The sequence below is a fragment of the Cyanistes caeruleus genome, chromosome 6, assembly GCF_971803275.1.
Source record: "Cyanistes caeruleus chromosome 6, bCyaCae1.hap1.1, whole genome shotgun sequence".
Lineage (NCBI taxonomy): Eukaryota > Metazoa > Chordata > Aves > Passeriformes > Paridae > Cyanistes > Cyanistes caeruleus.
In genome coordinates, this window is record NC_141706.1 from 45335805 (window position 1) to 45360924 (window position 25120).

The following is a 25120-nucleotide window of genomic DNA, read 5'->3' on the forward strand; positions in this document are numbered from 1 at the left end:
GTTTCTCTGAGATTACATGTATTTATGATAGGATCAAATGCTGCAGCAGTGGTGCATTAGTAACATACAGAGATCTGTGTTACTGAGGATATGCAGTCAGGGTTTTTTTTCTCCTGGTGCAGGCAGGTTTTATTAGGTGAGATCATTCTATTATACAGCTAAATGTGGGGTGTTCAAAGCTTGGAAATGTGTTCTCAAGATTCAAAGTAACAAAAGTCACAACCTTGTGATTTTTTTGAAATGCACTATCAGTTGTCATGTTTGTAACTGTTCTTGGAATAGAGAAGCAATAGTGTTTTTTTCTTGCTACTTGTTATCGTGCTTGAAAAAGTTGGTTTAGGTCTGGGTGGTGAATGACTGTTACCTGCTTACACTTGTCTAACTGGAAGAGTGAATTAGTGTTACTTTCCTTCCTTTGACTTCTTTCTTAAAAGAAACAAAATTTTCCTAGCATGACATTTGACTAAATGTAAAAGTCAATTTGTATTTTCATTCCAACATCCAAAGTTAAGAGAACTATATTGTTAAAAGTGTTTTAGCCATGGACTATATTATTCCGCATATTGTGCAATATTCTACACCATGAAACTGTACATTCTGTGTGGAGCCCTTTGGTGCCATCAAAACAGTATAGTCAAAGCAGTATATTCTTTTCTTATTATAAAATAGATACTAGGAGAATTTTTACCAACTTCTGATATGCTTTGATCTTTATTATCAGTGCAGACAGTGAATAATTTAGGAAATGCAATATCTTCACTTCTACAAAGCCATGTCTTAAAAGAGCCATCCAGTGTGCCATACTACTCAGATTGTTTCAATTACTCCATTAATTCTGATCCTTCTTTAAATTCCAGTATGGTTTAAGAGATATCTGCCTTTCTGCTTCAGTAATTACAGTTACTAAGGTGTCATTGCAAATAAAAATAGTTCTATTCTAATGAAAGTTATTGGAAATAGATATTTTTCATTACTGTTGTTATGTCTTTGCATTTGCAATAGTACTTACATTCATTACTTCAATTCTGTAGAACACAAATTAACTGAAGTCTCACTCTATCTGCTATAAAGCTTTCAACTTTGTCCTTTGGAATCTAGCTATAATAAACTCCATTAATCTTTGACTTCAGTTCAAAGGTGATTAGAAGTCATGCTCGATAGCCTATGCTACGTATAGGACTTGCAACAAAAGAAAAAGAATATTTGGTTTAAATATGATTTATTATTGAAGTTACTAGAGGAACAAATAGGAGAGATCAGAACACTGTTTATCAGCATTTAAGCCTTGAAGAATGCTTGTAGAGACTAACACAATGAGCAGTGCCCAGAATAACTTGAAAATTTCAAATGCAGTTTTAACTGAGTAGCTGAGATGTTACCTCCATGTAAAGACTCGGACTAAGTTTGGTATCTATATGAAACTGATATGAAACTTTCTATATGAAACTTTTATATGAAGTCAGTGCCATTTTCAGAGCTATTTTCTCAAATACAAACAGTAATATTGTACAGATCTCAAGATGTGTGTCTGATTGTTCTCCCCCATAAACCTATTCAAGTACATAAATTTAGATGTCAGAATACCTCACTTTTCCATTTTTAGATGAATGGGCTCCATGTTGCCAGGCTGAAAAAGGGACTGTTAACCTTTCTAGGTGCATTTTTGAATTCTGTCCCATGTTCTATGGTTGGTGTGCAACACTATGCAAGACTTCTAACCAGTAGGATAAAAATGTCCCTTTTTTCTTTTTCCTTTTTTTTTCTTTTTTTTTTTTTTTTTTTTTAATTTGTACAACAAATAGTATATAGAGAGTCCTTCCAATATCCATTACTTGTATATTCCTTCTCACCAATCTGTTTGTAGAGACTTGGGAGTGAAAAAAAATGAGGCAGCATTAGAAGTTATTCCGGAGTGAAAGGGGTGCTGATCTGCAGTGTATTCCTTTGGTGATTAGCTAGGTGGATTACCTAACAGCAGAGACAGCTGGTGTAACAGGTCATAGCACAGGCTGCCTGATTTATCAGGTCATGTGGCAAAGGATGGGGCCAAAGTGTTAGATTGCAAGTGGGGGACATATCATCTCTGTGAAGTTTTTGGTTGCAGGCCACTGCTGGTTAAGGTGACCCTGGCTCACTTTGTGCCCTTTTTTGCTGGCTCTGTAGATCAGGCTAAGCATCAGTGTCTGTCAGGTTTGAGTTGTGGAGCAGAAGAGGAAACTTTGCTGCAAGTAGGATACAGCTTAGGTTTGTGGAAAGAGAATACAGTGACCTTTGCATGATCAAACTCAGGACTGAAGGAGGGGCAGGCTTACTAGGAACCATGTGACTGCAAAGATCAGGTTGGGAAGGAATGTAGATCTTGGGCTGCTATCAAGAAGGCAGGGAGAAGAGGCTCCCTCATGCGTGACAGTGGGAAAGGAAAAGTGAAGCTTTTTTTTCATAGTTTAATAAGATATATTGTGTTTAGGTCACACAAGTGTGACAATCTGGGACAATGATATGAAACCTTGGAACAAAAGCCTGCTTCTGATGCAAAGAAAATAGAGACTTTTTTACAAGTAGTCACATGTAAAAGACAATGAGTACAAAATTCAGGGGAGATTCTGATTAGACAGAAGAGGATAATATTTCACAGTGGGAGCAATTGGCCATTGGAACAATCTCCCCATAAAGTGGTGGATGCTCAAATGTTTTGACACTTCCAAGATTCATGTGCACCGTCTTATTTAGACCATGCTTTTACCAAGAAATGTTGGACCAGATAAACCTTAAGGCCCCCTGCCAACCTGGTATTCTGATTCTCTGCAGATTTTCATTTATAGCAAAACTTCATGCCTGTATAACTATTGTACATCTCCCTGCATAATTACTAATTTAAAGCATAACGCATTTGAGAAAAAATTATTTATAACTACATATTGGATAATAGGTTGCTAAGAAACAGGGTATTCTTTAAAAAGCAGGGCATATAATTTATTAGCTTTTCTATATTGCTCTGTGATATATGATGCAGAGATAGCATATGGATTTTCTAGTTGTCTTACAAGCCTGCCAGGCACATTTAAGACTTTGGAGCCAAGTAGATATTCTCCATTCTAAAGGATAGCTTGTACGTAGACCTAGTGCATGACAAAGCTCCAAAAGAATATGTGGAAAACATTTTTGTTCAAAGTTCCTAATGACCAGCTATAAATTATCTAAAACATATCACTGCACAGAAGAAAAATAGTTTATTACAGAAACAAACAAACAAACAAAAAGCTAGAACACTATCAGTAGCTAGGCTAGCACTAATGCAAATCAATATAAGCATAAAATTGATAGTTCATGTATCATAGTAAGGGCATAGAGATTGACAGAAAATAACACCCCCTGCATTCCAGCTGGTCCTTAGACATCAGAGGATCTGAGTGTAGCTGGGCTTGATTTATGATTATAATCAATTTGGCACTATAGGTTGTGTTCAGTAAGAACTTTCACAAGCACAGATTCACAAATAGTGCAATTTACCAAAACTACAGGTCAAGCTGTTCTCAGTAAGAACCTTCACTGTCCCAGGTTCACACATAGCACACATAGTTTGGTTTATTGAAACAACAGAAACACAGACTTGGAATTGCTGTTGATAAACAGCACTAAATGTTACAGAGCTCTAACAGTAACAATAATATTGTGTTAGCCTGGGTAATAACAATAATCCTACGCAGAAGCTTACCAAGCAGGCATTCCTACTTGTGAAGGGAGGACAATAACCCACCAACTGACTCCAAGATCTTTTTGGGTCTCTGGCTAAGTACATGAAATTTCTATCTGGTGTACATAAAGCCCCATCTTATTCTCCTCCTCCTTCTTTACATGTAGCATAATCAAGGTGGAGGATTGAATAACATAGTCATGCATGTGGTAGCATGTACTTCAATAATCTTATTAGCATACTCAGGGTGTATACTTTAATATTTAAATATTTAAACCCTTAGTCAGGCAAAAGTTACTTTTTTGGCATGGTGTCCTTCATGACTTGTTCTGTTCTGTTCAGTTCTTCAGAGCCAAAACAAAACAGATAGGACCATCCTATCTCCACAGGGCCTCCTCCTTCAGCCCACTCATCATTTCTTGACGTCAGCTACGCAGAACTTCATCTGCAAAGATAATACAGAAGGCATGTGGTGTAGGCTGTACATAGTAGGCTGTCTTAACCCTTGCCAGGCTTCTTGGTCATCACACTACACCGTCTTAAAATCACATTAATGAGGTACATTAAAAATGCATTCATAATCCAGAAATAATCCTAATACAACTGCTATTGAATTTCCCCAGGCACAATCTTCTACAAACTCTGTACAGAAGAATCTATCTGATAGAGGCTAAATTTTTATTTGACCAGAACTACTTTCTTTGTATTCAAAACATCAGCTAGCTATCAGAACGTAGTTAATTATTAATGCATGTGTATAATCAGGACACCTGACTCTGCAGATTGTTAGCAGGTTAGCAGAGTGTACTTCTCTTTAAGCAGATCAGAGAAGGAAAATAGGATTGAAAGTTTACTTGCAATGTTTTGTTAGGCTAAGAAAAATGTAAAATATTCTTGCTAACTGCACATCAATGCAGTTTCCACAGTTTCAGTGCAATCTGGATTTAATCTAAAATGTCAAGGATCTTAGACCAGAGAATTCTGTTGTTAGTAATTTCATTTTCAGCAAGTGTTCAGAGTACAAAGATACTTTCAGAATGGAAGAAGTGTGGTGATCTGGAATGTGAGAGTAAGTAAAAATTCTTTTCAGAGAGTCTGTGGTATATATGCAGCTATTAGGAATCATAATGTCAAAATTAGCAATGAAATAGATTGAAAATGAGTAGCCATAGCAAATGTTTGTTACTAATATACTAAGTTTAAGAGCAATAGGCTCAAACTTCTAAAACAAAAAGAGAAAAAAAAAGACTTGCTGGGTTGTTGTGTAAGGTTATACCGACCAAAGTTCAGTAAAAATACTTTTGAATAGCTAGATTTCCTCAGGTGTCCCCAAAATGAGCAGCTTTAAAGTGTTTTTAACTAATTCTTTACAGGTACAAAATAAAATAAACCAAATATAAATACAATTAAAATCGTAGGTTTTAAACTGAAAGGAAGACCTTTTATCATGTGTTTATAGTATATTCATAGACTATTCTGCAGAACTCTTGGGGTTTTTTTCTACTGTAAGCAAACTGGGATTTCTTTTGTAGTCCTTCTTACAAAACACTCTGTTAATATTTCCTCTTATTTTTTCTTCTTTAACACGAAGTAAGTGCTGTAACTAGTTATGTGGTTCTCAAAGAGTAAATAACTCTGCAGGAGGCAGAGGCACTGAATCACAAGTGGGCAAATAATGTCCTGTTTATTATCCACCGATTACCATTGTGAAACCTGTCATAATCATAGTTGAAACTGTTTCTAAGCTGTTTCCATTACTTTGGCAGACTTAAGTGTTGTATTTTCAATGTATTTTCAATGTATTTTCAATCTTTCACTTCCCCTGAAGTGGAAGAGACCTTAGATTTCCTCTGATGATGGATTTCTATTTTCTTGTGTAGCCATACCAACTTCAGTAGGTTCTGGATGTTCATAGATGTCTGTCTTTGTGGAACAGCATGAGAAACGGGCTCTGAACTTATTAGAGCACATCAGTAGTGGTTTCTGTGGGGAGGCAGGGGTGGAGACAAAGAAAACTTCAAATAATTCAAACTGAATTGGAAATTTTAATTTTAACAATGTGTTTAAGGTTTATATTCCTAAAATTTCTTTATTTTCATCATAAGATAAATGTATTCAAAATAGAGGACAAAATCCCTGAAATAATAACTAGATTTAAGTTAGAATTTCTAAAATATAAAATTATAAATATCCCATGGAAATACTTTTTAGCTGTTTAGATCTACTTTAGTAATTGAATTTGCTAATCCTGCATACATCCTTTCAATTTAAGCATTGAAACCTTGGCTAAACAAGCACTGGAAAATTCCCATATATGACAAGAACTTTTTCCCTTGATGTCTGCAATACATAGGAAAGAAAACAAGACAGGGCTGCGTTTTTAAGTTGATTTCCATTTGATGATATAAATGGATTAGTATCTTAACAAAGCACATACATTGAAATGTTTGCTACTGCCATTCATCAGTATTTGATATATGTCAGATTTCTTCAGTAACCTGACTTCAGACAAAATGGATGCTGTATTTGTTTATTTCTTTCCACATGTTATTCCAGAGGCAATGAGCCGAGTTCAAGCCACTACCGACTACTTAGGGCCTGATTGCCGGTATCTTAACTTCAAAACAGGGGAGGAGATCATTGTGTACTCCAAACTTTCCAGGGAAAATGAAAACTTGTGGACAGGAAGTGTAAGTACTTCAATCCAAAAGACTTTCCTCATAAATATTTTAGATACAGTAATAGCGTAACAAACACAGTCTACTTGTTTCTAAGGGTCTTCTATCTCTTTTGGAATATGAACCAGTCATGGATCAATACAGTATTTGGGAGATGGGTCACTGTTACTATCTTTATGTAGAAAGAGAAAATCAAATCTTGGCAAAGATCACTCATAGAGAAACAAAGTCAGGATCAGAATACAAGTTTTCTGTTCCCTTCATCTTACCATTTGGCTGTAATGATTTAATCTGGTTCCCTTGAAAACACTCATATCTACCAGGTCAGGCTCCTACCTACAGGTCTGTGGATAAGACATTCAGTATTGGGACCTGACATCACAATTCAGTGCTAAGGAAAGCTCCCAAAGAAGTTATCATGCATACTTAATGACTCAGAACAAGTGTCAACAAAGTTAGAAGAGTCATTTAAGAAGGAACGGATGTATTGATCCAAATCAAGTTTTACTGCTAGTAAAACTCTGTGAGTGCTTCAAAACAACAAGACATTAGTACAGTTTTGGGGTGTTTATTTTTTTTCTGTAAATAGTCTGTCCCATTTATAGTTTAACAATGAAATTCTGTCTTCCTTTTTTTTTTCATCCAAGAGTATCTTTCCAGGTACCTAACTATTCCTTGCTTTCTAAGATGGATCCTTCCATTAAAGGCTACCTGTAATGGTTTGATGTAAAGACAACAGTGGTTTTTTGGACAGAGGGACTTGATTCTTCTGGGCTCTACCACTAACTTATTTTCTGTAGTGTTTCCATCTTCACTGTAATTTTCTCTTGAGCTGCAGTTAGTCTCATATCTGAATTTCACAGCCTACTTTTCTTGTAACTTAATATGGTCATTGGTTATTAAGGCATGATATTTTTCCCGTTTGAGACAATGGGAAATTTACAGCCAATTTTAGTAGGAGCTGCTTGCAACCATTAATACACACAGCACTGTCTTCAGCTGAAGCACTTTTAAGGCTACTGCTTTGGTACTACACAAACTCATGTCCATAAAAATAATACAGAATATACTAGTATAGAGTAATATACTTTCCCTTGCTTTCTGAAACAGCAAGGGGAACACTTCTGTGAAGGAAAAATAAACCAACCTTTTGACAAAACAGAATTAAGGAGACAGAGAGCTGCTCTATAAACTTGTTTATCCATACTTTTCCAGCACATATGCAAGTACCTAATATATATATATATATCACTGGAGTTTAAATGCTCTTATTAGTTTTATATCTTTTACAGAAAGGAAAGGATTTTGGATATTTCCCAAGAGATGCTGTGAAGGTTGAGGAAGTTTTAATTGAAGAAGAAGTTGAAGTGCTTACTAAGGTAAACCAACATTACCAGATTTTTCCAATGTCATTTACAACAATTGAAAATCTAATATCCAGTTAGAAATTCAGCTGTTGATGGATATTTTATTTCAGATTATTCAAAATACCTTTTTATAATTGTTCCATTTGCATGTTTATTGTTCTCTAATTTCTGTATAATAAAAGATAGAGAACCTTTAGAAATAATATAATTACAGTTCTTTGTATAAAGTTATAACAGAAAGAATGACAATATATTTTGCTGTGCTAAATGGTGATATAGAAAATTACACATTAGAACATTTTAAAAGTTAATATTATTTTTTTAGGAAACTGATTTCCTTTGTCTTCATGAAGATAAGTACACTGTTGAAAATGAAGATAATGCATTATATGATCACAACAAAGAAAGTGAACATTCATTGTCTGATGCAGAATCAAAGCTCCGTGAAAATGAACTCTTAAAATATTTAAGAGACCCCATACAAAATGAAGAAAGAACTGAATCAGTTTCTGAAAATGACTCAGAGGAATCTCACATTCAGGAACCTGTAAACAAAAAGTTGGTTAGAAAAGATGATACTCAAGAGCCACAAATGCAAAACAGTCTCCCAGCAGAACCTGTTCAAACTCAGTCTAGTTGGATTTCAGGATGGTTCACCACAGAAAGTGAAAAGGATGAAGAGCCCTTAAAAGTTGTTACTGAATCTTCAGAAACTAATAAATACCAAGACAGAAAAACAGAGGTAGCAGCTGAAAATGATTTACAGGAGCCAAAGGATAAAGAGGAACAAGAACCCCCTGCATCTGGCTGGTTTCAAGGTGGACTGACAAACTTCCTGTATTTTGGTGAAGAAAATGATGTTCATTTGGCATTAGAAAAAAATGATCCACAAAACTATGATGTCTCTGGTGTGCCTGAGCATTCTAGTACTGAACAGGGAGCAACAGTCACTGAGGCATTGTCAGAAGAAACGAGTGGAAGCCAAGAATCTGAATCAAATTGGTTTAATTTGGGTTTAAGTGATGTTCTTAATTTTGGCCATGCTGAGGAAGTTACAACTTCTACAGAGGACCAGAGAAGCAAAGAAACAATGGATCAAGCAAATAAGAATGATGAAGAGCAGACTTTAGACCAGAAAGGATTACACATGGACAAAGAATCAGAGGAAACAGTTAATGCACTGACAGATGAGGAAGATGAGAATGATGCACAAGAAATAACAGATTCAGACAGTAACAGGGCAAATCCTGGGGAGATACCAGCAAGTGCACATGCTCATAATGACACCAAAAACACCTCAAGTAGAACAGAATCTTCTTTTGATATACTAACATGTGACAAAGAGAAGCCAATTGAACCTTACAGCTCAGAAGAAGACTTGGTATCAGAAAGCCAACTGCTGAGAAACACTGAAGCTGAAAAGAAAAATCAGGAGTCAGAACACAGACATGGCCAATCAGGTTGGTATACAAATGTCTATAATAGCTTTTTTAATTATAATATGGACAAACATGATAATCAACAGGAACATAAATCAATTGCATCAAATTTCTTTTTCTCATGACCCCTTCTGAATTGTGATTCCTCAGACATAAAAAATACAGGAGAAAAGCCTGAAATATCTGAAGAATAAAGCCATTGCTTCTCTTTTAGTCATTCTGCAGACATAGTAAAGTTTCCCAGTTCAACAACCAAAGAAGGACAAATGCAACCTTATGAGGAACTACCAGGAACTGCAAATAATCATCTGGGCATCAAGAAGACCTCAAGTGACAGTGGAACTGAGTCTTAGTCTGGAAACACCCAAGAAAGACAAACTATTCAAAGGTTATGGTGCAGAAAAAAAATTAAGCATCCAAAAGCCATTTCTAAATGGATAGTACTACAAAAGATTAAACTCACAAATCAGAGAATAAAAGTGTCTCACAGAGTTTTTATGAAAACAACATCAAATATTTCAGTCAGGACATTTTTAATGATGAACATCATCAGAAATCTGGGGAGTCCCAAGAACTGACTCCAGACAAACCTTTCTTTCCTCACCTCTCATTGAGTGGACTCAGTTTAACAGGTACCAAAACTTCCAAAGAAACTGACCATTTGGAAGAATATGGAGTTTCAGAATGGAAGGTAAAAACTGCTAGCTGAGAAGAACTAAGCTTCCATTAAAAAGAAAGCCCTTGGTAAACCTTGATAAAATACCACAGGGAAAAGAAACTGAAGGCACTTCAAGTCACAAGGTTAAACATAGTGTATCACGTAACAGTAATGCAAATGCCTCCAAAGAGAATGATCTTTCCTCGTCAGCTGGCAGTGCAAAGTAACAAACAGGGAAGCAGAGAAAACACTGCAACAAAATCTACCAAATGAGTAGAAGATTGGACAACTCTTGATGCTTTTGCTTATAGCTTGTCAAAGAGAAGCAATAAACTGAAAAAATTCCTATAAATGTGCAACATCACCAGGAAGGTGGAAGAGTACTAAAACAAGAAGATTCATGTTCCCAGCATCAGTTTCTGGTACCAGAGAGTGGACAGTCTTAATCTAGATCTCAGAAAGAAATATAAAAATCATCTGTGATATAGTAAAACCAAATATTAATCTGCATCCTCAGATTTAGGCCTATCAATTCAAACTACCATGACAGTGCAAGATACAAAAGCATAGAAAATTAAACTGAGTTTTGAAAGACATACTACTTCAAAATACAAAATAATACCAGTGTTCAGCTGAATTACTGTCCAAAAAAGTATTTATAAAGAAAATCTATTAAGAATAAAAGCAACAGTCATGTGATATGATTCTGACCAAGTATAAAATTTTACCCTTGCAGCTCTCTAAAACAGAAGAATTGGCAACCTGATTGCTCATAAACATGGCTGATAGAGTAGATGTTGAAAAAGAAGATACCATTGTAACTGAAAGGATGAATAATGCTGAACAAAAAATTGCTGCTACTAAAATTAGTTAGGAGAAGAAAAAAATAAAGATTCTGAAAATAAGAGTCAAAATCCAGAAATACAAATAATAGCAATTATATTCTAACAAAAAAAGATTTCAGCAGTATTTTTACCAGACCATCAGGGTTCTTTGCAAATATATTCAGTAAAACTAACAATTAATTCTGTCAGATTAATTCTGTCAAAACAAGCCTAAACATATGTTTAGTGAAAAAACCCACATGAAAATAGAAGTGACATTAGGACTAGTACACTTGAATACTGCACAGAAGAATGAGACGAACGTGAAAGGAATCTGAACAATGTAAGATAGTATTAAATATAGCAAAGGTGCAGAAAAAACCAAAACCAGGAAAATATTGTATGGTAAACAGATTTACCAAACCCATTCATTACATTTCAACAACTTCATTTCAATTAAAACAAGTTGTTAAGCAACCCTTAGAGTATCTCTGTGATGGAAGCAAACTGCTGCAGCAGCATCAGCAATTTGAAAGATTCACCGTGAAATCACAGCTTACTCAACTAAAGATAATGCTATGTGGAGGGAACAGGTCATTGTATCTGCACAAAAGGGGCACAATTTGGACACTGAGCAGGGAAAATATACAGGAAAAAGGAATGTTCTTCTAGAGCTGCCAGAGCTTTTGTCTGCTATAACAATTAAGTGTGCTGCCCAAACTGCAGCTAAAGTTACTAGAGCAATGTTTCACTAACAGAGATTTAGCAAGAACAAAATATCCTTTGTTTGCAGAAATAAACCCCACAACAGATACAACACCGTCTCCTTCTGGTGATTTAAAATGAGGAGGCAGTGAGTCTAACTCATACCAGTTAATGACTTATTTATGATATTTCAAGGATCTGATAATACAAGTTGAGTTAATATAATGGTAACAGCTTTAAGAGCAAATTACTCCTCTTGAACTACTGGACTACTTCTGATATGTATCTTTGGCCAGCACTGTCTTGAAGCATATGATTAAATGAAATAATTTGTAACTTTTTTTTCTTTGTGGGTAAGCTCTGTGCAGGTTCTTTTGCAAGCATTTTGCAAGTATTTCATTGGCTTCAAGCAATGACTCCAAGTCCCTAAAACTGAGGCAGCCAGGTGCCTTCAGCCATACTTCTGCATGAACATGCCTGTGGTTTCTTGTATTTTGCAAGGAAGCTTGATATCTTGTGGGAATTTGTTAATCTTTAACCCTAAATGGCATTTTTAACTGTTCTCCCTCTAAAGATTACCTCACTTGTATTTGGATGTAAGAAAGAGATGTACTAATCCTGACCAGGGAATCTACAAACCAACTATCAAAACAAAACATATTTTTTCCTGAACACTGATTTTTAATTATTATACTACAATGTAAGTTTTGCTTAAAGCTCGGTCCTTCAAATTCTGAGATCATTATTTGTATATTGTTTTTTAAATCATAAATCTGTAGCACATTTACTCTAATTTTATACTCTAGTGTTGAGCTTTGAGGAAAATAAAAATTAAAAAAAATAAAATCTCTGTAGAGGTTAATATCTTATAGGAGTAAGTTGAATCCTCCAAAAATAACCATTATTTCCCCTCACAATTATGTGCAGGAGTAGGCAGAAGAAAGCTACTAGAAGAAACACCAGAGAAGGAGCATGAAATGTATGTAGCTGTAAACAGTGAACATAACAGTGACCAAGATTCAAAAGCAACAGCCATTGCTTCAGTAAATTCTGAAACAAAAATGGACAGTTCAGGAACTGACTCAGAAGTTGATGTCAAAAATTCTTTCTCTGATGCCATCCAGAACTATGTTCCAAGTAATGGTAAGTGCTAAGTTTCTTAATTTTAAGGAAAATAAATATGTAATCTTAAAAAAAAAAAAAAAAGCAAAACAAAAAACAACAAAACCAGCTGGAATTATATGAATTATATGAAGCTGACATATTGTAATGTATTGAAATTGACAATAGTAATGTAAAACCTCTTGTTTTATTCCTTATGATCAAACCAGAAGGAGGCTGGATATATCAGATACTTCTGTGCTTGAATGGTCTTGAGATCAGAGAAACAATAAAATCTGCATCGTCAGCAGTGAAGATTATCATCAAATCGGTAAGAATTCTTTCTGTGATATAACATTGACATTAATGCAAATTTAATCCAGCTACAAGTTATGTTCTGCAATGAAACTCCTAGGAAAAAAAAAAAAAAAAAGAGAGAGAGGGAGAAAATCCTTTTAAATAAACCCTCTGCAGTTCCCAGCATTCCGGGTTATCTGATGCCAAATGAGACAGAACACAAGAAAATTTTTAGGTCAGCTGCTCATCATCTGCCTCTTTGCAGTGCAGAATCTGAAGAGCTTAGGATGTGAGGATCTGGAGTTTTGTTTTGTGGGTTTTTTTAACATCCAGGAAACACCTATGTGGTGTTTTCAAATTTTTGTTTGTTTTTTTCTTTATTTTTAATTTTAAAATGAAATTAATACCTCCCTCTAGTTCTCAGAACAGTACTCATTAAATTTGCTTGGACTTAAAAAACTTGGGTTATGATGAGTAAAATAACCAGACAAGTTACCTTGTTTTTAAAGAGTATTTTCAAAGCCTTGACTGACAAATCCTCCCCTCGTTCATAATTGCCTTAAATATACTTTTCTAAGCAAATATATAAAATAGAAAATGGGATTATTATTGCTGTGGGGGTTTCTTAAATATGAAAATGTAGTGCAGAGTGAAGGTGAACCTTAAGGGGCACAACTGCACAAGAAACACGCTGCCAGAGCAGCGTGAGAAGAGGTAGATGTTGCTGCACTGTCTCCTCTAAATAAAAGAGTAGTGGCAGGTAAAGTGCCATATGGTAAACTTCACTTCGGTGCTTTGGTTGAGCTTTGTTTAGATTGGGTAATTGAAGTTTAAGAACCACATGAATTTATTCCTGATTTCCAGTGTACGTATATAGAATATGGAGAAATTGTAGTTTAAGAAGACGAAAACTCAGGGGCTTTATCCGTCGTGACCGCCTGCAGCCCACTGACAGCTCACTGCTTCGGCCAAACTCATTCTTGTACTGTTTGATAGAGCTAAAAAAGGCTCTTCCACCTATCCTGGTCCCTCAGGTGCTTTGCAGGCAAGTCACTCACCTTGCGCTGTGAAAAGTCGTTAGCACACGTTAAAAAACAAAACCAACCAAACCAAATTAGCCTTAATCGTACTGAATGAAACGAAGAATCTTTTGCTATGTGGTATTGCGCCTTCCCTTACATCTGGTATGAGCAGCCCGGCAGGATCATTTTTAGCACAGGCACTTGCCAGAGCTCGGGCCCGCCCAGCCCTGCGCAGCCGGGACCCACCTGCGGCCGGGCCCGGCCCTCCGTGCCCCGCCGGGCCGGGACACTCGCGGCGGGCGGCCCGCCGGCAGCCAGGCCGTGCCCGGGGAGTTTGGTTTCCGTGCCAGCCGCTGCCTCCCAGGCGCACATGGAGGCGGCCAGCGCCGCACGGGAGGTGAGTTTCTCTGAGCGTAACTTTAGGGAGGAACAGGAGCGGGTTCCTGGGGGCCACAGCCGTGCCGAAGGACGGGGGCGGGACGGTGGGCGCACGCCGAGGGGAGCCGCCGGTCTCTCCCGCCGGCGGTGCCCGCGCCCGGGGAAGGCTGTGCCCGCGCCCGGGGAAGGCTGTGCCAGCGGAGGTCCGGAGCCGCGCTGGACGGGCGGGGACAGCCGAGCCCCGGCGGCAGCCACCTGCACCGCGCCCCCCTGTTCCCGAGGAGCAGTGGTTCTTCCGGCGCCCCCGCGCGGGCAGTGGTACGGGCCGGTTGTCAGACGGCGGGCCGGAAGGGGCGCGCGGCGCCCGCGGGAAGATGGCGGCGGGCGGGCGCGGGGGGCCCGGGGCCGGCACCGGCACGGCCGGGATGTGGCCGGGGCTGCGGGACAGCGCCCGGCGCTACTGCGGGCTGGCCGGGGAAGGGCTGCGCTGGGTGAGTGCCGGAGGGACGCGGGGCTCGGCGCAGCCCCTGCGAGGGCCGGGGTCTTGTGCAGCGCTGCTGCTGAGGGGCTCGGGCAGGGGGAGATCGAAATTAAGACTTAGCTGCCTGGTACCGTGTTCTTAAGCACGGATCGCATGCAGTGAATTTGAGCTTCATGAAGCATGTCGTATCTTTGAGCAAATAGATTCGTTTACAAATGAAATGTGAGTGTATCGAAGCGTTCAAAATGTGTTAAATCACTGGTGTGTTCCGTATATTATTTTAGTATGAGGTTGGTTGAACAGGTTTTCTTACCAAACAAATTTTCTACCAGACAATCAAGAAGTACTTACTACTGTTGATTCTTCCAGCAGTGAAACGTGTGGGACAACTCAGAGAAGAATTTTCCACAGTAAATTCTCAGTACCTAAAGAGGCCAACAGAAAGGCTGGAGAGGCACTTTATACAAGGGCATGTAGTGATAGGATAAGGGGGAATGGCTTTAAACGAAGAGGATAAGTTTAGGTTAGATAAGAGAATGAAGTTCTTTACTGTGGGGGTGATGAAGCACTGGAGCAAGTTGTCCAGAGAAGCTGTAGATGCCCCATCTCTGGAAATGTTCAAGGGCAGGCTGGATGGGGCTTTGGGGAAGTAGGTCCAGTGGAAAGTGTTCTTGCTAATAGCAGAGGGATTGAAACTAGATGATCTTTTACATCCCTTTCAACCCAAATCATTCTATGATTCTGTGATACTTGGTAGTGTCAGAAAGGAAAGGTTTCAGAGCTTTATCTGTTGATTTTCATATCTTGTTGGAACTTTTTTTTTTTCCCCTTCACTTGGTAAATCTATCATTTAAAGATCAAATGCTTCTGTTAACCATTTTTTTTCAGAGTTCTGGAAAAAAAACAGATTTACAAGCCTTGGAAGTAAACAATCTCAACATGTAATGTCTGTTGCTGTGGATAATATTAACCTCTTTTCCTTTAGCTGAAGCTTTTTTCTTAACTTTTCAGGCTGTGGCTTCACTGCCTGAAGATATGAGACCAGGCCCTGATCTGTATGGTTTCCCATGGGAAATAGTGATTTGTGCTGGCATTGTTGGAGCCTTGACAATTCTCTTGTTCCTGTACAGAAGTTATCAATCTGTAAGTGTTATGGTTTAACCCCAGACAGCAACCAAGCACCACACAACCACTCTCTCGCTCCCTCTGTCACGCTGGAATGAGGGAGAGAATCAGAGGACTAAAAGCTAGAAAACTCGTGGGTTGAGGCGAAGGCAGTTTAACAGGGAAAGCAAAAGTGGTGCATGCAACAAAATAAAACAGGGAATTCACTGCTTCCCATGGACAGGCAGGTGTTCAGCTGTCTCCAAGAAAGCAGGGCTCCATCACATGTAGCAGTTACTCTAGAAGACAAACTCCATCACTCCAAACAACCCCCTGCTTCCTCCTCCTTCCCCTTAGCTTTATGTGTTGAGCATGATGTCAATGTGGTGTGGGTTATCCCTCTGGTCAGTTGAGGTCAGCTGTACTGTGTCCCCTCACAGCTTTTTCTGAACCTGCAGCGTCCTTGTGGGTGAGATGGGGTGAGAAGCAGAAGAGGTCTTGACTCTGTGTGAACACTGCTCAGCAATAACTAAAACATCCATGTGTTTTCAGTGCTTTTCAGCACAAATCCAAAATATAGCCCCATACCAGCTACTGTGAAGAAAATTATCCCAGACAAAGCCAGCACAGGAAGTGCTGAAGTTACTTGCAGAAATGTAGAGTGCATTAATAGTTTGCATTGAAGTTGTTATCCTTCCTGTTCAATATATATAATGCTTCAGAATTTTAAATCTATTGTGATTGAATTTGGAATCCCTCTAAAAGAGAAATTGAAAAGTCTATTTTGTCAAGATAATAAGTGTTTGGACATGTTGTGAGTGACTGTTGTAAGAGGAAATGCAGTGGAACTTGCTGTAGTAAGACTGCTTTTTTCTTTTTAAGTTCTCCTCTGGACTTCCAAAGACAGCCCTTAAATTATTTTCACAGGGCACAGATGTCTTTCCCAGGGTGTATTGATACATCTGTGACTAGCCTGGCCATAGCCAGAGCAGCTCAGGTCTTTTAAGGTAATTGTAGGCAAAAGCAATCCACATGGTTTCCTGTCAAGGGAGGCATTTTAAAACTGTTTGGACAGTGATGCCTGGATTGTGTTTATTGCGACACTGGAACACTGAACCAGTTTAACTGTGCGTTCTTTGTGGGCACTAATCTGCTGACTTTGAGAATTGCAGTACTGAAACCTTGTAATGCACAAATCAGATTATATTTTTGAGGTAATGCCTGTCTGCTTTTGAGAGTAAGTAAAGATCTGAGTAATAACAGTTGCCTACTATAGTTTCCCTGCTATGGAAATGGGGTCAGTATCTGTAATTCAGTATTCTAAATTTCTTCCCATTTTTCACATACTCCCCTACAGACGATGTGATTTTGGTAGTAGGTGTAATGGTACTCATGTTTTAAGACTGGTTGCATAGCTGTTTAGTTTTTCAGATATCAGCACCTGCATTTTTAGGGTTTTAACATCAGCTAACCTTGTCTGTAAGGGGATCTGTGTTTGTGTAAGTTAATGTAACTATAATTTGGTCATACCTTTTGTTCTCTAGAGGCATCCCTCCAGGTGATACAAAAGGCATTTGAACTGAAATCATGCAAGTAGCTAACCTGGTACTGTTTTCCTCCTGCACATGTCACTTAAGCCGTGAGATACTACAGAAGCTACTGACAGCTTTTTCAGTCATGCATATTTAGAACTGGACTGACTGCTCCTTGAAGAATTGATGGTTACTAAAAAGTAATGGAGTAACTAAACATCCATTGGGGATGATAGGATAAAATTATACTGACAACTTTCTTACCTGTTTTTCATCATTTGAACTTCTTGGCTTTAAATGAGGAGGAAACGGAAGAACTGAGGGGCCCATTGTTACGTTAATCACATGACCCAGGCCCAGCCATGAGAGAAATGCTGTGTTGTAACAGTTTTGTGGGTTCAGCCAAGTTCTGCATCTCTCATACAGGCTATTTGTGACAGATTTTGCCCTGTAGTGTGTTAGATTTTGATTGTAGGGCACTAGACTCCATGTGGCAGCTGCTCATTTGGCACTTGAAGGATGCCCATCAGGTAGTACCTTACTGCAGCTTTAACTGTTGTGTGTTGTAATGTGTGGGAGATCTTTCCCAATAGGAAATCTGAGCTCATGTGTGGAGCTTCCCCCTCCCTTCTCTTTCCTGCTCTTCTGTGTGTGTCCACTATGGAGCTTTGTGTAGGCAGTTGTGGTTATGTGATAAATACACAGATGTGTGTTATTAAAGGGATGCAGGTGAAAACTAATCTCCTTTCCACTCCTTGGTCTGATAAGAGTGGGAGAAGGACAGGGCAAACAGACATGCAGGGGGGAAGAGCAGAGGACATGATTACTTGTTTTTAATAGAAGCCTGTATTTATATTCCTTTTTTAAGTTCCATGCTTAAACTTGGCATGGAATTGCAGCTTAAAAGATTAGTTTTCAGATACTGTGTGAGAGTAATTGATCAGACATTTTCAGTATTTATTCTCTTATTTTTCAGGTTAGAAGTCGACTTTATGTAGGTAAGCTTATTTTTGATACTTCATTTTTTATATTCCTTCGGAGTATGGCTTTATTCTTTTTTTCACCTTTAATTACTTGGATGATGCAACATTTGCTTGTGTTTCACTTTTTAGGAAGGGAAAAACAGCTTGCCAATAAAATTACAGAACTAGTTGAAGAAAAATGCAAAATTCTTCAAAAACTCAGCCTGTGCAAAAAAGAGGTAACGGTCCTCATTTATTGCTTTCAGATGTGTCATAGAAATGGATTCAATCAAGTGAAGTACTAACTTTTCTGGAAGTAAGATGTTTTAAAGCTTTCAAAGGGATTCTTCAAATGCTTTTTTCTGTCAGTGCCTTTAAGAGCAATTAAGGCGTTAGCAAGTTCTGCCTTTAAACTCTCAATACAATGTATTTCACTGGAAGCAACTTCAGAATTTTTTTGTTTGTTTGTTTTGGTTTACATCTCTGGGATGATCTAGTAGGGTTAAGGCTTTCCTGATTTCCAGCAAGGTGAATTTGTGAATATTTAGGTAGTGTCTATGTCTATGTTTTGCAAATTAATGCTAGTATTTAATCAATTATTTACCCATACTCTGACATAAAGTAATTCCTTTTCAGTTTGAAGATTTACAGTTGTCTCTGAAGGATGGTAACACTATGAAAGAATCAACAGACGCATCTTTTTTTGAGGTAAAAAGATTAATGGAAATTGTTATTTCTACAATATAAGGCAGTATTTTAGGAAAATGTGGCCCATATTAAAAAATACCCAAACAAACTAAATAAAAACAACAGCAAAAAAAGTCAAAGTCAAACTCCAACTCCGTTATTTATATTGTGTTACTGAAAGTGACTTAAAATCAAAGCATTTAAATTAAGAGAAGCCTTTTTTTAACAATTGCATTTAGGATGAGTGATACTAGAACAAATGGCATATTGGACAGTATTTAATTTTTAGAAGTAAATTGTTCCCATTTCTAGGAGAGTGGGTAGTGCATGAAGCATTTTTTTCTCACATCTGATCTAAGTAAAATGCTTTCTATGGGCTACAGGTGCATAGTTTTAAAGAAAAATTACCACTACATTGTTTACACCCCCCAAACTTAGAATATATTTATGAAAGACTTCTGGCTAAGTGACTCAAATACCTCATGAGCTCTATAAAATTATTGTAAAATAAAGCAAGCAGGTTTATTTCATTTTGCACCTCAGACCCTATAGAGCTAATTCTTACAGCTTTGTTCATGCAGGATAGAGTATTTGGGTGAAAAATACTTCGCTGTCATATTTAAAATATACTTGTTGTCTTCATATGTAATTAATATCAAATGTTTTATTAACTCACAAACCACCTTGATTTAGGACATGCATGAAAAACTGAACAAATCAAACTTGAAACTCAGCAAAGAAATAGAGAATCTAGAAAAAGAACTGGAAGAAGAAAAATCTAAGCAGCTGGAAAACGATACCTTGGTAAGAATAAATAGAATCCTGTCTCTGTTTCTGTTAATTTAAAAAAAAAGTTCTCACAGAAAAAAATCTCTTCAGAGAAGACAAACTATTTTCTTTGTGTGTTCTGAAATAAAAACTATATGTTTCATTTTGTCTTCCCTGTAACATTAGAAAAATGATAAAGGAAAATATTCAAAAGAAGAATGTTTTTACACATATTTTTACTGATTCAGCAGTAGAACTTTCTCAGTTTGAAAATAAAAATTATTTTACTAATTGCCTAGACATTGTCAGTCAAATATGTGAAAGAAGCTGTATGACAACAAATAATTTTCAGGTGGCTGAAATTCAGGAGAAAGTGGAGTCTTTAGAGAATGAAGAAAAATCTATCCAGTCACAAATTGATGAGGTATGTCTAACCTTTATAGTTTCTGTTTTCAAATCTTTGCATTTTCTCTATTCCCCATGTAGTTACTGTTTTAATTTTTATTTCTATTAAGGGTGCAGAGATCATATGCTTTGTAAACCAAAAGACTTTGTAAGGCTTAGTACTTTGGTGTGGCTTGATTGAGCAGCTTTTAATTCCATATAGTGATTGGCATTTATTGAGAAGTAGTTACCTTGTCTTTTCTTTGCTTTCTTACTCCTCAATGATATATAGTATTGCAAAACTACAGTCAGCAAAAGCTGTTGAAATTGTAGAGAAAATGTGAGAATATGCATATTTCACAGCCAGAAAACCTAAGGCAAGTCCAGTAGTAACCATCATGACTCCACCTGTATCTTCACCAATGCCATTTAAACAACAGGCTTTTTAATTTCACTTAGGCCAAGTCCACCCTAAAAGTGTATCAGATTAATACTGAGAGACTCAAGACATCTGTTCAAGATGCAGTAGATGAAAACAGCCATCTCCAGGAAAGTGAGAAACAGGTAGGTGCTTCCTAGTTATCTTTAGAAATACTGAGTTTTCCTATGATACTAATAACTGATTTCTCCAACGAGCTCATCCTCAACAAGTATGTTAATACCTCATGTGTGTTTAGTAAATGGAATGAGAAAAACATGTTTTTTAAAATAATTTTATGTTGGAGTAATTTTGTCTAAAATAATCCTGTTTTAAAAGAAATGCAGTAGTTACAGTTTGTGGGAAATCATGCATGGAGTTTAGCTGAAGGAAGAGCATGTGGTAATGTAAGCTTTGCTGAGACCTGGAGGAAAGCAGAAATATCTGAACAAGACCACAGCTAGGATTCTCTCCAGAAGCAGAAAGAAAATTCTTTTACTTGATCTAGAAAACCAAAGAAATTGAGGAATGGCAGAGTATTCAGAAGGCAGGTGAAAAAATATACTCTAGTACCACTGTAGATGTAGTCATTGAAAGTCAGATATGTAACAGGAACAGAAAAGACTGTTACTTCCCAAATTTTAGTTGTCTGTTTCCCTCAGTGCTGTAGCCAGATCACAAAAAAACACTGAGTATTTTGAAATATTTAGCATGTGCAGCAGTCATCCTGTGCAATAGGTTGCTTTACAGTGAAGCTATTTCTTTTTTTCTAGCAAATAGATATTTTCTATGAAGGTTTAATGTTCTGTGTAATGTTGGTTTGAGGTGGTTTGTTGTGGTTTTATTGGATATTTGCTTATTTTCCTGACTGACTGATGATCCCCCTGTTGTCTGAGGAATAATCTGATAGGTATTTGCAGTGGGGAAGAAGTAGTGGGAATGGAAGTACAGGCCTATTGCTTTTTAGCAGTCTTATAAAAAGCTGGGGAGTGCTTCACTCCTCTCTGTTAACACATGTGTATGTCAAACTTAGTGCTTCAAGAAAAAGAAAGGGATACTGGAAATAAAATTGTTTTTGCAGGAGGAATATTTCAGTACTGCACAACTCTATTAGTAAAATTAGATCTTTTTCCCTAATTCTAGAAGGAGTTCATGTTTGTGATTTCCAAAAAAGTTGTGATTTCCACCCATTAAGAGCTGTGAGTGGAGAAGCAGTGGATTTGACTGTTACCATTGTGATACACACTTATGTTTATAAATTAATTATTAAAAGTAATTAATTAATTTTATTAATTATAAATTATATTGATTATTATAATGTGTTTTGTCTGTCTTTCAAGAGTTCTTTCTATACTAATCTCTACATCCTCTTCATTTTTGTGAGGAGGAAGGGTCTGGTCGCAGTGCTTTATTTCAAATGTGACAATATTGTTATGTAATAAATTTTGAGAAGCAATACATGAAGTTTTAATGGAGAGGAATTTTCCTTTTTTACCCCCTGTGGTCATTTATTGGATTCAGACAGAAATAATCCAATTATTTGTATGTGTGACAAAAATCTTCATTTTCTGTCCTTTATAATAAAGTAAAAAAATACTACTTAGAGAAGGAGAATACTAATAAGTGCTGGAAATTGCCTGTAATTCTTAGGCAATCATTTTATATCAAGGGAAACCATTATACCAAGTTAAAAAATCAGCAAAAGCAATTTCCAGGGTTTAATTGCCATGTTCCTAGATGAAAAAAAAAATTCCTTTTTTCTTCAACCTGAGTATAAGTATAGCCTTAACCACATTGTTTAGGACTAATTACTATACTTTGTTGTTAACTGAGGCTTGTTGCAGTTTTTAGTAGTTTGAGAACGTTTGTGCATATTGTAGTTTGCTGTGCTTTTTAGTAGATAAAAATCCTAATGTTATTTGTGGCTGGACCCTGATAAGTAAAAAAGAGAAAATGTCTGCCTTACTTATGTTTTCATTTCTGAGGTGCTTTCTAAGTGTGAGAGTTAGTTTACTATATCAGAATATCTATATCCTTCTTTTGTTTTTCTTACTTTTTTTTAAAAGACGGAATTTCAGGTATGCTCAAAAATAACAAACGTGTTATTTGCTCACAGAAAGTGAAGTCCTTTCTTCCTCTGTCCATTTGCACAAATGGGTCATAATCTTCTGGCATATCATAACTTAAATTTTATAAGAGATGTGCTTTTTCAGGTTTGTGATGTGTCAGAGAGAGGGGATTTGGCCTTTTAGGTTGAACAAGGGAACTGTTAATGAGCTTCTATGTTTTGCTGTTTTTTTAGTTTGGTTTTTTTCTTCTTCAAGAGCATTAGGAATATATATTGCTTTAGCTCATTGCAAATCCCTGCTTTTTCTCTTTATTGTAATTCTTACAGGTGTATAAAGTCATGCAAAATTATTTTCTCTTTGGCTTCATGAAGAAGGGATCTCTTAAAAGTCATCTTTCTTGATGACAATTAATGATAAAAATAGTTGTCTGTGTATGTCTTCTAATCCCTAATATGTTACTTGAATGATGCTGCAAATAAATACATAGCTTTTACTGCTTGGAAAGTGCAATTGTGTGCCAAGGGGCACTGTGTGTTAATTCAGTTCTAGTCACATACCTTTTGCTCTGTGCCTTTTAGTTTATCTTTGATAAGTAGCATTCAGGTTTGTTTGTCTATTTGCATGGCAGCTCTCCTGTTTAATGTCCGTTTTCTGGTTTTATTTGTAGTGTAACTACCTGTTATGTTCTCATTGCTCAACGTAGTTGTTCTTTTCTATACATTCAGTGTTCTTAAATTGCCTGTTGTGCAACTTTGGGCAATATTTTTTGACAGTCTCCTAGGACAGTTTGTTTGTACTTTACCCCATGTTGTTGTAGCACTAGTTTTGTCTTAACAGAAATTTGCACCCGTTCAATTTTGTTCTCACAATGTAATTAGTTTTTATGTTGCAGTGGTTATTTTTAATAGCTGATGATGAAATGTTCTAATCCCTTTATTCCTGTACAATATTTTTGTGAAATGAGATTTTACTAGGGAATATCTCTAAAATGTAACCTTGGAACCTACTTATCATTTTAGTTAAGCACAGTTAATTGCAGAGATACATACTAGTAGGTCTTGATTATATACAGCTGTGACTATCATTAATGGGGAAGCTTTTTTAAAATAAAATTTTTAGGTTACTTCAAAAGGTATGGAGGAGGAGAAATAATACAGTTTTGGAAGTTACATGAATATAAATAACTGCCTAAAAGCTTCCTGTTTTCCCTTACTTCTCTGACTGCTTCTAAGTTCAAAAGAACAGGCACCATTTCAGAAATGTGTGTGCATATTGAAGTGTGAGTGTTTTCCATGCATTCCCCAGCGTATGCCACTGTTACTGAAATTATCACTATTTTATATTCATTGCTATTGTCACATCAAGGTTTTTTAAACTTCAGTGGAATAAGCCAAACACTTCCTATAAATGCTTAAAAATATCCTAACAGCTAATTACAGTTAGTTAATTAGCTATAGCAGCTAAAGCAACTGAGCTATAACATAAGTCTTAATTTTCAACTCTTCAGGTAACTTTCTTGCAGTCTTATCTCTGTTAATTCTTACTGGTGGGTGAGAGATTTAAATCCCGCTTATATGTGTTTGTATATCTTCTATTTGTATAGACAATGCATGTAAGAGGCTCAGTACTATTCATCCTTGAGTCTTGGTTTTGTAGACATTCACACTAACCTGGTGTGTCCCTTTTTAGCTTTTACAAGAAGCTGAAGGATGGGGCGAACGACTTAGTGAACTAAATGAACAAACAAAGATGTTCGAATCATCTAAAACAGATGTAGAAGAAGTTCTGAAAAACAAAGAGAGCCAAATCAAGGTATATTATGACATTTAGGATTGAATCAAATTATTCAGACTGATGCTAAACATAGTGTTCCAAGAAAGCCTGACAATCTCTCCTTGTCTTAATATGCCTTACGCTGTTTTGGGCTTTTGTTTGCTGTCTGTATTGTATAAAGTTGTGTTTCTGGCTAAGTGAAAAAAAGGTTGCTTAGTGGCACAGTGGAGCAGTCTGATTAAGACAGCTAAGGAAAAACTTCTAGTTCTGATAGGGTGTTGGCTTTCCCACCTGTCCTCAGTTTGGAGTGTGAACATGGTTGTGTATTTTTATAGCTGTGTACCTTACATACACAAACCTCACTAAAAGCATGCATGCTTAGAACTATCTAAAAATTCTTCATAGGGATGTGCCTGCTGACCTGCAAATAGATGCTTTGCTAGAAAAAATATTATCAGATATCTAGAATCTTGTATGTGGGGCTGACTTAATCTGCTAAGGGAACTAAATAAAGGACAGAAATCTTGGAAAGTAATTATAATGATAACTGCATTTTCATTGCTTGTATTTGTGAGGTTTCTGTGTGCTTTTTCTTAGTCGCTGACACAGTACATACTGAACATGAAAGACTGGAGCTCAGCAATACGAGAAGATGGTGATGTTGAAGACAGCCACTGGGACACAGACATAAAGGGTGAAACAGAGAATGGAGAGCACTTAGGTATGGTTTGTGTAGTTTCTCTATTTAAACATTTCACAGGTATTTTAGAAATACAGGA

General features: G+C 37.0%; 2 protein-coding genes across 3 annotated transcripts in view; one reads left to right on the forward strand and one right to left on the reverse strand.

The window, feature by feature from the left end:
- Positions 1-4175: 4175 nt before the first annotated feature.
- Positions 4176-25120, forward strand: part of MIA2 (MIA SH3 domain ER export factor 2) — a 36702-nt gene continuing 15757 nt past the window's right edge. For both annotated transcript variants that reach the window (XM_086895201.1, XM_086895202.1), the window contains exons 1-15: positions 4176-4763; positions 6251-6384; positions 7665-7751; positions 8065-9199; positions 12293-12508; positions 12697-12797; positions 15656-15787; positions 18257-18278; positions 18393-18481; positions 18879-18950; positions 19623-19733; positions 20050-20121; positions 20541-20645; positions 24258-24380; positions 24939-25062. In XM_086895201.1, coding sequence (XP_086751327.1) covers positions 4649-4763; positions 6251-6384; positions 7665-7751; positions 8065-9199; positions 12293-12508; positions 12697-12797; positions 15656-15787; positions 18257-18278; positions 18393-18481; positions 18879-18950; positions 19623-19733; positions 20050-20121; positions 20541-20645; positions 24258-24380; positions 24939-25062 — 2638 coding nt within the window. In that variant the 5' untranslated portion in view covers positions 4176-4648. The remainder of the gene's footprint in view (positions 4764-6250; positions 6385-7664; positions 7752-8064; positions 9200-12292; positions 12509-12696; positions 12798-15655; positions 15788-18256; positions 18279-18392; positions 18482-18878; positions 18951-19622; positions 19734-20049; positions 20122-20540; positions 20646-24257; positions 24381-24938; positions 25063-25120) is intronic.
- Positions 12656-15117, reverse strand: LOC147652643 (uncharacterized). Its single transcript, XM_086893234.1, has 3 exons — positions 15110-15117; positions 14032-14731; positions 12656-12877 (listed from the first exon to the last, which is right to left on the reverse strand). The coding sequence occupies exons 1-3, from the start codon at positions 15115-15117 to the stop codon at positions 12857-12859; spliced, it is 729 nt and encodes a 242-aa protein (XP_086749360.1). The 3' UTR covers positions 12656-12856.

Coding starts and splice junctions, on each gene's coding strand:
- LOC147652643 (XM_086893234.1), bottom strand. Junction 12,878..14,031: donor AGGGCCGGGCCCGGCCGCAG/GTGGGTCCCGGC, acceptor TTTTTTTCCTAG/GAGTTTCATTGCAGAACATA.